Source organism: Mustelus asterias, chromosome 18 (assembly GCF_964213995.1).
Source record: "Mustelus asterias chromosome 18, sMusAst1.hap1.1, whole genome shotgun sequence".
NCBI classification, from domain to species: Eukaryota; Metazoa; Chordata; class Chondrichthyes; order Carcharhiniformes; family Triakidae; genus Mustelus; species Mustelus asterias.
This window is the reverse complement of record NC_135818.1, coordinates 10506935-10518657: the sequence shown is the minus strand read 5'-3', so window position 1 is coordinate 10518657 and position 11723 is coordinate 10506935. Positions and strand designations below refer to the sequence as shown.

General features: G+C 49.8%; 1 protein-coding gene across 1 annotated transcript; it reads right to left on the bottom strand.

Annotated features, from left to right (window-relative positions):
- Positions 1 to 2511: 2511 nt before the first annotated feature.
- Positions 2512 to 11360, bottom strand: LOC144506937 (acyl-coenzyme A thioesterase 1-like). Its single transcript, XM_078233338.1, has 3 exons — positions 10776 to 11360; positions 5432 to 5634; positions 2512 to 3386 (listed from the first exon to the last, which is right to left on the bottom strand). The coding sequence occupies exons 1-3, from the start codon at positions 11326 to 11328 to the stop codon at positions 2796 to 2798; spliced, it is 1347 nt and encodes a 448-aa protein (XP_078089464.1). The 5' UTR covers positions 11329 to 11360; the 3' UTR covers positions 2512 to 2795.
- Positions 11361 to 11723: the final 363 nt, after the last annotated feature.

Genomic DNA, 11723 nt, shown 5'->3' with positions numbered 1-11723 from the left:
GGGGAGGGGGAGAGACTGACTGCGGGGTGGGGGAGGGGGAGAGACTGACTGCGGGGTGGGGGAGGGGGAGAGACTGACTGCGGGGTGGGGGAGGGGGAGAGACTGACTGCGGGGTGGGGGAGGGGGAGAGACTGACTGCGGGGTGGGGGAGGGGGAGAGACTGACTGCGGGGTGGGGGGAGGGGGAGAGGACTGACTGCGGGGTGGGGGAGGGGGAGAGACTGACTGCGGGTGGGGGAGGGGGAGAGACTGACTGCGGGGTGGGGGAGGGGGCGAGACAGACTGCGGGGTGGGGGAGGGGGCGAGACAGACTGCGGGGTGGGGGAGGGGGCGAGACTGACTGCGGGGTGGGGAGGGGGCGAGACTGACTGCGGGGTGGGGGAGGGGGCGAGACTGACTGCGGGGTGGGGGAGGGGGCGAGACTGACTGCGGGGTGGGGGAGGGGGCGAGACTGACTGCGGGGTGGGGGAGGGGGCGAGACTGACTGCGGGGTGGGGGAGGGGGCGAGACTGACTGCGGGGTGGGGGAGGGGGCGAGACTGACTGCGGGGTGGGGGAGGGGGCGAGACTGACTGCGGGGTGGGGGAGGGGGCGAGACTGACTGCGGGGTGGGGGAGGGGGCGAGACTGACTGCGGGGTGGGGGAGGGGGCGAGACTGACTGCGGGGTGGGGGAGGGGGCGAGACTGACTGCGGTGTGGGGGAGGGGGCGAGACTGACTGCGGGGTGGGGGAGGGGGCGAGACTGACTGCGGGGTGGGGGAGGGGGCGAGACTGACTGCGGGGTGGGGGAGGGGGCAAGACTGACTGCGGGGTGGGGGAGGGGGCAAGACTGACTGCGCGGTTGGGGGAGGGGGGCAAGACTGACTGCGGGGTTGGGGGAGGGGGGCAAGACTGACTGCGGGGTTGGGGGGGGCGAGACTGACTGCGGGGTTGGGGGGGGGCGAGACTGACTGCGGGGTTGGGGGGGGGCGAGACTGACTGCGGGGTTGGGGGTGGGGGGCAAGACTGACTGCGGGGTTGGGGGAGGGGGGCAAGACTGACTGCGTGGTTGGGGGGGGCAGGACTGACTGCGGGGTTGGGGAGGCAGGACTGACTGCGGGGTTGGAGTGGGGGCGAGATTGACTGCGGGGCGGGGGGGCGAGATTGACTGCGGGGCGGGGGGGCGAGACTGACTGCGGGGTTGGGGGAGGGGGAGCGAGACTGACTGCAGGGTTGGGGGAGGGGGGGCGAGACTGACTGCAGGGTTGGGGGAGGGGGGGCGAGACTGACTGCAGGGTTGGGGGAGGGGGGGCGAGACTGACTGCAGGGTTGGGGGAGGGGGGGCGAGACTGGCTGCAGGGTTGGGGGGGCAGGACTGACTGTGGGGTTGGGGGAGGGGTGTGAGACTGACTTCAGGGTTGGAGTGGGGGCGAGACTGACTTCAGGGTTGGAGTGGGGGCGAGAGCGACTGCAGGATTTGGGGTTGGGGTGAGACTGATTGCGGGTTTTGGTGGGGATAAGACTGACTTCAGGGTTGGGGTGGGAAGACCAACTCTTGAGGGGGAGGCGTGGGAGAGAGTCTGACTGCAGGGAGGGGGTGGCCAAAGCGGAGGAGAGAGCCATTCTGGTTGGAAGGGGGGTGGGGTGGTGAGCATGACCAACAAGGAGAGGGGGTCGGGGTTGACCAACTGGGTGATCGTGTTGGGAATCATGTGGCAATGGCCGCTGACTTTTGGCACCAGTAGTTATTGCCTTGCTGAACCACAAAGCTCAGTCTGCTGCTGTTCCCATCTAATTGGCAGCCTCACAGAAAAGCAGCTCTACCCATATAGAACCTCTGGTGCCATCTACAGTGCTCCTGCTCAAACTTCTGTACCATTGCCTAAAAGACCGGTTCATCTTTGTCTCATTGTGCAACGTCATCACCCCTGGAAAAGTGAATTATACAGCATCGGTTTTCAACCTACTCACCCCCATGAACTCATTGGACTTTTAATTCTGGACTGTGGAACCCACGTGAACCAATTTTTCCCTGCTCTCTGGACTGTTAATCCTTCTTTTCTCCACCTCTCTCTTTACTGTCTGAGTGTGGAGGCAACATTGTGATGCCTCCTCCTGCAGTTTGAGTGGGTGCAAGAGTTCATCCCATCTCGAGTTTGTCGTGGAGTTATTATTAGAAAATCGGATCACACAAAAATCTGAAGGGTTGGGAAATACGCCACCACCTATAGAGAGGGAAACAAATCAAAATACCTTTCTGCTTATGGACAGGTTGTGAGGGGAGACAAGAGTGCAGTTTAAATTAAGCCCCTCCCCCCATCGCAATAATCTATATACTGGTATTGTGAACATTATACAGCGCATTTTTCAGGTCTATAGCGGAGGCTTTATGTTTGTGTTTCCTAGCTTGTGATTTTCATTCATTTTAAAGCGATACAAAGCTTTGCCAATCTCAAATCTTTAGCTCCAAAATCTCAAGTACCAACATAGAATATCAGCTGATCCTGGAGCAAATGAAAAATGAAGACATTCATACAGAAAATGTCACATTTAATTAAAAAAATACATTTCTGCCTATTGAGATATTGTACAGCGATGTATTATTACTAAAATGTAATTATAATTGGCAGGTAAAAATTATAACTGCTTTGGACGAGAATAAACTACACATTACAAGTTGCTGCACATTTAAATTAAGTAAATTACAATTGCATATAAATGGAAGAAAACCTCGTATTGTGACAAATTAATTTGGATTAAGTAAATTAATTCTGAAATAATGCAATTTATCCCCAAGTGTTGGGAACACAGAACATTTTCACAACTTGCTCTGATGTTCGAGATGCTTTCGCAGAAATGTCTGAATCTTTGGCCATAGGTCCAGCTGGGCTAATGCGTGAGGCTTCATTTCCCCTCCCCATACCACCGGCTGGCCCACAAGTCGATGAACAGAGGCATAGCAGAATGGAAAATAGGAGGGCTCCAGCAGATGTCCCGCCTCAGGGTAAGTGATAAGTTCGTAGTTCTCTTTGCCGTTTTCTTTCAGTTTCTCGATAGCCTGCTGAGCATAGAGTGGAGTTTTCCAATTCTTGTCATCCTCTCCGACCACAAACAGAAAATGCCCCTCAGCCTTTTCTATTGGGATAATACAGTCATTGTTAGCTCCATCCATTGGGTTATGCATCACCTCAGAGATATCAACCAACGTGGATTCGAGAAATTTGATTCTGTCTATGGATACGCTCAGGCCGGGAAGAGTTATATTTTTGTAGTGCAGGTTACCCAACGTGTTTGCATTGCATCCTCCGATACTAACTACTGCTATCACGTGTGGTAGAAATGCGGCCATCGATAAAACTAGGTCTCCTCCCTTTGATATTCCTATTGCACCAATTCCAGGACCAAGAACCTTCAAAAATGAATACACAAAAATGTAACAATTCAACAACTGCACTGTACGTGCCTCAAACAAATAAAGCAAAAGTAAATGTTTAGTCGCATCTAATTTCTTTCAAAAATAGAACAGGCCTTAAGCGGAACAAATTACTCCTGTTCCTATGCAACTAGGACGGCACGGCAGCACAGTGGTTAGCACTGCTGCTTCACAGCTCCAGGGACTTGGGTTCGATTCCCGGCTTGGGTCACTGTCTGTGTGGAGTTTGCACATTCTCCTCGTGTCTGCGTGGGTTTCCTCCGGGTGCTCCGGTTTCCTCCCACAGTCCAAAGATGTGCGGGTTAGGTTGATTGGCCAGGTTAAAAATTGCCCCTTAGAGTCCTGAGATGCGTATGTTAGAGGGATTAGCGGGTAAATATGTGGATATGTAGGGGTAGGGCCTGGGTGGGATTGTGGTCGGTGTAGACTCGATGGGCCGAATGGCCTCCTTCTGCACTGTAGGATTTCTATGATAACTAATTCCAAAGTCCAGCATAAAACTCTGCTTTAATCCATTGTCGTGCTGAATTTGGACATCTGATCCAGATGCTAGAATCTGAAACAAAAACAGTAAATGCTGGAAAACCTCGGCAGGCCTAACAGCATCTGTGGAGAGAGAAGAGAGCCAAGGTTTCGGGTCTGGATGACCCTCTGCAGTGTTCATTGGTTTTAATGTGACCTCTGGGATTACTGACTGGAGCTTGATTGGGATGATTGACAGTTTATGACATGTGGCTAGGGACAGCTCTGCTTCACAGAGAAGTCCAGTTTTAGTTTTGTTTTACTTATTGCCAGAAGCTGATGGAAGGCGGCAGAGACTCTCTCTCTCTCTCTCTCTCCTGAGACTTTCAGGAGAGTTCCAAGACTGGGGAGCCTCAGAGATTTAATCCAACATTCAAAGGACCAATTCACAGCAGCTGTTAAAAGCTGAAGATCCAGCAAGACATGAGAATACTTGCTTTTTGTGTTAAGTCTGAAGGAGGGTGTATGTCCATGGGATAGGTGGCATGGTGGCACAGTGGTTAGCACTGCTGCCTCACAGCAACAGGGTGACTGGGTGGATTTTTCACATTCTCCCCATGTCTGTGTGGGTTTTGTCCCACAGTCCAAAGATGTGCAAATTAGGTTGATAGTCCATGTTAAATTGTCACTTAGTGTCCCAAGATGCATAGGTTAGGGAAATTAGCAGGATAAATATGTAGGGTTACAGGGCTATGCTCTGTCGGGGAGTTGGTGCAGATTTGATGGGCTAAACGGTCTCCTTCTGCACTGTAGGGATTCTATGATTCTAACTTGGAATAACATGGATAGCTAGCTGTTACGAATCATGGAATCCTATAGTGCAGAAGGAGGCCAATTGGGTCATCAAGTCTGCACCGACCACAACCCCACCCAGGCCCTATCCCCATAACCGCACTTATCTACCCTACAAATCCCCCTGACACTAAGAGGCAATTTAGCGTGGCCAATCAAACCTAACCCGCACATCTCTGGAGTGTGGGAAGAAACCGCAGTACTGGAGGAAACCCACACAGACACGGGGAGAACGTGCAAGTTCCACACAATGACCCAAGGCTGGAACTGAATCCATACATGTACTGTGTTCTTGAATAAACTTTGTTTGATAAAAACTTCCTAGAGGGTCATTTGAATCATACCTGGCGTGAAACACCTTAGACTCACCTGTGCCAAAATCAAAGGTAAAACGTAGGATCTAGGCTAACTTCACAAAGTACCTTGGAGTTTCTGGCCTAGCTCTTAACAAACTGCATCCATATCAACGACTGCATTTTGTTGAATTGCCTTCAGGGATTTGAAAGGATGCTCTGGGAATTAGCTGAAGTTTTTCTTGTATGCCTCTCCCATGAGATTGTTTGACTGTGGGGTGGGGGTGGTGGTTGGACATGGGGTACGAAATGGTGTATACATTGCATTGTGTGAGAATGGGACTCGCCTTATGGACCAGTTGGTCTTTCCCTCTACTTTCTCATAGATTCTGTTGCATTCGTTTAGCACCTTACCTTTGGATGCTGTCCCAAGAAGTTCACAGCTTCTTCAAAATATTCCAGATCAAGATTGTTAAAATCATTTGGAAGGTCATCAAACCCAAAATATCCTAAAGCCAAAGTCAGAAATCCATGGTTTGCCAAGAGACTAGCTCGATGTTCCACCATCCCACCGACTGACCCATATAGATCAATGATCCCAGGAAATGGACCAGTGCCTGTAAAATTCAAACATTCAAATTGATTCTGTACTGCAAAGTGCCACAGAGATAAGGCTATTTGTTGACCAATTGAATACTTCTAGAAACGTTATTATTCAAAGCCCAGGAAGAACAAAATCATAGAATCCTACAGTGCAGAAGGAGGCCATTTGGTCAATCGCGTCTGCACCGACCACAATCCCACCCAGGCCCTATCCCCGTAACCCCACATATTAACCCCAGTTAGTCCTCCTGACACTAACGGGCAATTTAGCATGGCCAATCAACCTAACCCGCACATCTTTGGACTGTGGGAGGAAACCGGAGCACCCGGAGGAAACCCACGCAGACACAAGGCGAATGTGCAGACTCCACACAGACAGTGACCCAAGCTGGGAATCGAACCCAGGTCGCTGGCGCTGTGAGGCAGCAGTGCTAACCACTGTGCCACCCCCATAAAAATATAACTTGCATTTTTACAGCAGCTTCAACATTCAGTAGCACTTCACAGGAGGTTAACAAGATAAAACTTGACACTGAGTTAAAGGAGGAGCTGTTAAGACGTGATTAAAAGCTTGGTCAGAGGTTTTAAGTGTCTTCAAAGGAGAGTTGACAAGGTTCAGGGAGGGAATTTGAGAACTTGGGCCTAGATCGTTGAAGGCATGACTGGCGCGTGAAGGAAGTGGGGTTTGGAACAAGAGCTCAGATTTGGAGGAACGCAGAGTTCTCAATGGAGAGGCAGAGACAAGGAGGGGAAAGGCGGTGAAGGGATTTGAATGCAAGGGGAAAATTTATGGCATTCGGGAGCCATGAACTGCTGAGGTCAGTGAGAATATGGATGATATGCACACTGATACGCGGAGAATGTATCTTTAACTAAACTCAGAAAATTATAGATAATGGATCATTCATGCCAAATTGCCCCTTGGTGTTCAATGATGTGTATGTTACAGGGGATTAGCGGGGTAAATGTACATGGTTACGGGGTAAGATGCTCTGTTGGAGAGACGGTGCAGAGTTGATGGGCCAAATGACCTCCTTCTGCACTGCAGGGATTCTACGATGATGGGTGAATAGTTCTTGGTGCAACTTAGAATTCAGGCAACAGAATTCCTGATGAATTTAACTTTACAGTAGCTGAAAGATGGGTTGCTGGTTAGGAGTTGCAATAGAACAGTAAAGATGGATGCAAAGGCATCTTGTATTTTGTACTAGAATGTTTGGCTCCCCATTGAATTAAGTTGTTGGTGGAGCCTCCTGTCCTATTTACCTATCATCACCATTTATGATTGGATGTAGCATGACTGCAGAGGTTAAGAACATAAGATCTAGGAGCAGGAGGAGGCCATCTGGCCCCTCGAGGCTGCTCCACCAGTGAATAAGATCATGGCTGATCTTTTTGTGGACTCAGCTCCACTTACCCGCCCGCTCACCATAACCCTTAATTCCTTTACTGTTCAAAAATTTATCTATCCTTGCCTTAAAAACATTCAATGAGGTAGCCTCAATTGCTTCACTGGGCAGGGAATTCCACAGATTCACAACCGTTTGTGTGAAGAAGTTCCTCTCCAACTCAGTCCTAAATCTGCTCCCCCTTACTTTGAGGCCATGCCCCCTAGTTCTAGTTTCACCCACCAGTGGAAACAACTTCCCTGCTTCTATCTTATCTATTCCCTTCATAATCTTATACGGGCGGCACGGTAGCACAGTGGTTAGCACTGCTGCTTCACAGCTCCAGGGACCTGGGTTCGATTCCTGGCTTGGGTCAATGTCTGTGTGGAGTTTGCACATTCTCCTCGTGTCTGTGTGGGTTTCCTCCCACAGTCCAAAGATGTGCGGGTTAGGTTGATTGGCCATGCTAAAATTGCCCCTTAGTGTCCTGAGATGCGTAGGTTCGAGGGATTAGCGGGTAAATATGTAGGGATATGTGGGTAGGGCCTGGGTGGGATTGTGGTCGGTGCAGACTCGATGGGCCAAATGGCCTCTTTCTGCACTGTAGGGTTTCTATGATTATATGTTTCGATAAGATCTCCCCTCATTCTTCTGAATTCCATCGAGTTTGGCCCCAGTCCACTCAGTCTCTCCTCATAAGCCAACCCTCTCAACTCCGGAATCAACCTCGTGAATCTCCTCTGCACCCCCTCCAGGTTTGAGCTGATCTGGTGATTTGGGTTCCTTTAGTCTAAAGGACACTACTTCTACTGTTCAGATTTCAGTTTGAGGACAATTTGATGGGAAATCACTGGTTTCTGCTAAAACTTGGGTGAGCCTCCAATATACTGTGTGGCAAACTTGTTTTTCAAGATAGTGCTATCAGGTTGAACAAAGCCATAGTATTTAGAGATGAAACGTGTGTTTGACATGAAGGAACAGACCTTGAGAATTACACAGGTTTGATAAGGAGGAAGACAGCATCCCAACTGATGAAGCCTTACTGAATGAAGTGTAAAGAAGATTGACAGTCAGATGGGCTTTCTCAAACAAATAGCTCAGCATATAATTTTGCTTAAAAATGAACATTCATTGGACCATAGGTTACTGTCTTGTTCTTCCCCAGAACTAAACGTGGTCAATGATGCCCTCACTATGAGGGTGGTACTTTATCTCTACAAGGACCATATTATGGACAGAAACATCTGCAGCAAGTTGACAAGTGAATAAAAGTAGATAAAGGGAAAATAATTCCACTGGTGGAAGGGTTGAGTACCAGAGGACGTAGCTTTAAGATTACTGACAAAAGAACCAAAGGTGACACAAGAAGAACTGCTTTACGTGCGGGCGGCACGGTAGCACAGTGGTTAGCATTGCTGCCTCACAGCACCTGGGACTTGGGTTCAATTCTAGCCTCAGGTCACTGTCTGTGCGGAGTCTGCACGTTCTCCCCGTGTCTGCGTGGGTTTCCTCCGGGTGCTCCGGTTTCCTCCCACAGTCCAAAAGACGTTAGGTGGATTGGCCATGTTAAATTGCCCCTTAGCGTCAGGGGGATTAGCAGGGTAAAAAAATATTCTGGAAATTTATCAGTTCAGGCTGCATCTGTGGAGAGAAACAGAGCTTACATTTCATGGGGATGATGCAGGTTCGACCAGCCATACGGCTGTTATAATCACCATATGGACACAGGTTGAAGCACTAAACTCCATTAGTTTGTCACTACACACTAAATTGGAAGTCACGCTTAGGAAATCCCTCACCCACAGTAACAAACAGAACAATCAATACCAAAAACAATGTCAATAATCTGTATTGAGTAAGTTAGCTGACATACCGTTCTGGACAAAAGCAAACACAAATACACAAAAACAAACTGACGCAAACCAATAATTTGTACACATTGCCAAGAACACCAGCTACAGCATCTGCTGCCTTACCTCCTCGCTCCCCTAATGGTAACTGCAAGACTATATTCTGCACCCTATCCTTTCCTTCTCCCCAATGTACTCTATGAACATTATGCTTTGTCTGTATAGCGTGCAAATTCTGGATGGTGCCAGAGTGTGACAACGTCTTGCGAGCTATCCCTCTAATTCTATCTTTTACTCTCATTCTATGCTTTTAAAACTGTACTCTAACTCTTTCAAACTCTTGGATAGTATTCTACGCATCCCACTGCCTCGGAAAAGTAGCCAGCATAATCAGGGACTGCATGCACTCTGGACATACTCTTTTCCACCTTCATCCGTCAGGAAGAAGATACAAAAGTCAGGTCACCTACCAACCGAATCAAGAACAACTTCTTCCCTGCTGCCATTAGACTTTTGAATGGATCTACCTTATATTATAGATCTTTCTCTACACCCTAGCTATGACTGTAACACTATATTGTGCACCCTCTCCTTTCCTTCTCCCCCATGTATTCTATGAACAGTATGTTTTGTCTGTATAGCGTGGAAGAAATAATACTTTTCACTGTATCCCAGTACGTGACAATAATGAATCAAATCAAATATTCTATGACTGTTACACTATATTCCACACCTCATCTTTTCCTTCTCCGCTACGTACTCTATGAACGGTATGGTTTGTCTGCATAGCATGCAATAAACAATACTTTTCACTGTATCCCAAACCAATACTGGCAGCACGGTGGTTGGCACTGCTGCCTCACAGCACCAGGGACCTGGGTTTGATTCCCGGCTTGGGTGACTGTGTAGAGTTTGCACGTTCTCCCCGTGTTTGCATGGGTTTTCCTCGAGGTGCTCTGGTTTCCTCCCACAGTCAGAAAGACATGTTGGCTTGGTGAATTGGCCATACTAAATTTTCCCTCAGTGTACCCAAACAGGCACCAGATTGTGGCGACTAGGGCATTTTCACAGTAACTTTATTACAGTGTTAATGTAAGCCTACTTGTGACACATAAATAAACTTTAAAATTTGACAAAGGGTCATCTGGATTCGAAACGCAGCTGTTTTTTCTTTCCTTACAGATGCTGCCAGACTGCTGGATTTTGCAGCATTTTCTCTTTTCGAATAAGCTTTAAAACGTTTCAGTTTATTTATTAATCACAAGCAAGGCTTACATTAACACTGCAATTAAGTTACTGTAAAATTCCCCGAGTCGCCACAAAGCAGTGTCTGTTTGAATCAATCCACCTAACTCGCACATCTTTCGGAATGTGGGAGGAAACCGGAGCACCTGGAGGAAACCCACGCAGACACGGGGAGAATGTGCAGACTCCACACAGTGACCCAAGCCGGGAATCGAACCCAGGTCCATAGAGCTGTGAGGCAGCAGTGCTAATCACTATGCTGCCCACCATGCCACCCTATCTGTAACTGCAACAGTATATTCTGCACTCTCTCCTTTCCTTCTCCCCTATGTACTCTATGGACAATAAAGTTTATTTATTAGTTAGTCACAAGTAGGCTTACATTAACACTGCAATGAAGTTACTGGGAAAATCCCCTGGTCGCCACACTCCGGCACCTGTTCGGGTACACTGAGGGAGAATTTAGCACGGCCAATGCACCTAACCCGCACGTCTTTGGAAGTGTGGGAGGAAACCGGAGCACCCGGAGGAAACCCACGCAGACAAGGGGAGAACGTGCAGACTCCACACAGACAGTGACCCAAGCTGGGAATCAAACCCAGGTCACTGGCACCGTGAGGCAGCAGTGCTAACCACTGTGCCACCTTATTCATTTAATAATGAATTGATTACCCGGTGGGATGAAGAGGGTGCCTCGGACCCTGCCCTCTCTGACTGGGATCCTGCTAACCCCTTCCTTCATGAACCAGCGTTGGTTGGTGGCGGTGGCCAAAGGCTGGTGAGTGAGCTGCTCCAGGCTGCAGTGTCCATCAAACACCTGGATGTGGACAGAGAGGGGGGAAGAGGCCACGTCCCTCTTGACCAGGCGAGTGAAGGGGGTTTGGGGGCTGAGTGACCAGAGGAGCCCCATGGGCTGGATGCCGGTGTAGTGTCCCCCCAGGGAGGGGGAGTGAGCCGGGTCCAGCTCGCCCTCGCCGTCCGCCCGGTACAGGGCCGCCGACTGGAACAGCTGCCCCTTCTGGTCGCGGAGCCAGGCCTTCATGGTGACCGGCTGCAGCGGGGAGAGGCCGCTCACCCGCATCCGCAACGGCTCGTCGAACAGGGAGTCGGGGCTGGGCTGGACCCCGATGCTCACCGCCATCCCGGCTCGGTGAGGCAGGCGCTCCGGGCGACTCAGGACAGACCGGGAGCCGCTCATCGCCCTGAGCGAAGTCCGCATCAACATGGCAACCACACCGAACCACGCCCCCACCCACTGCGCATGCTCCTGACCCTGCCCTGAACCCCGGTGCAGCGGCACCTAGCGACCGCTCCAGAGAATGCAGCTCTGACCTTCCCTCCTCACCCAACACAGAGAACCCACTCTAATCTTCACCCAACACAAAGAACCCACTCTAATCTTCACCCAACACAGAGAACCCACCCTGATTTTCAGCCAACACAGATAATCCACACTGATCTTCACCCAACACAGAGAACCCACCTAATCTTCACCCAACACAGAGAACCCACTCTAATCTTCACCCAACACAGAGAACCCACTCTAATCTTCACCCAACACAGAGAACCCACTCTAATCTTCACCCAACACAGAACCCACTCTAATCTTCACCCAACACC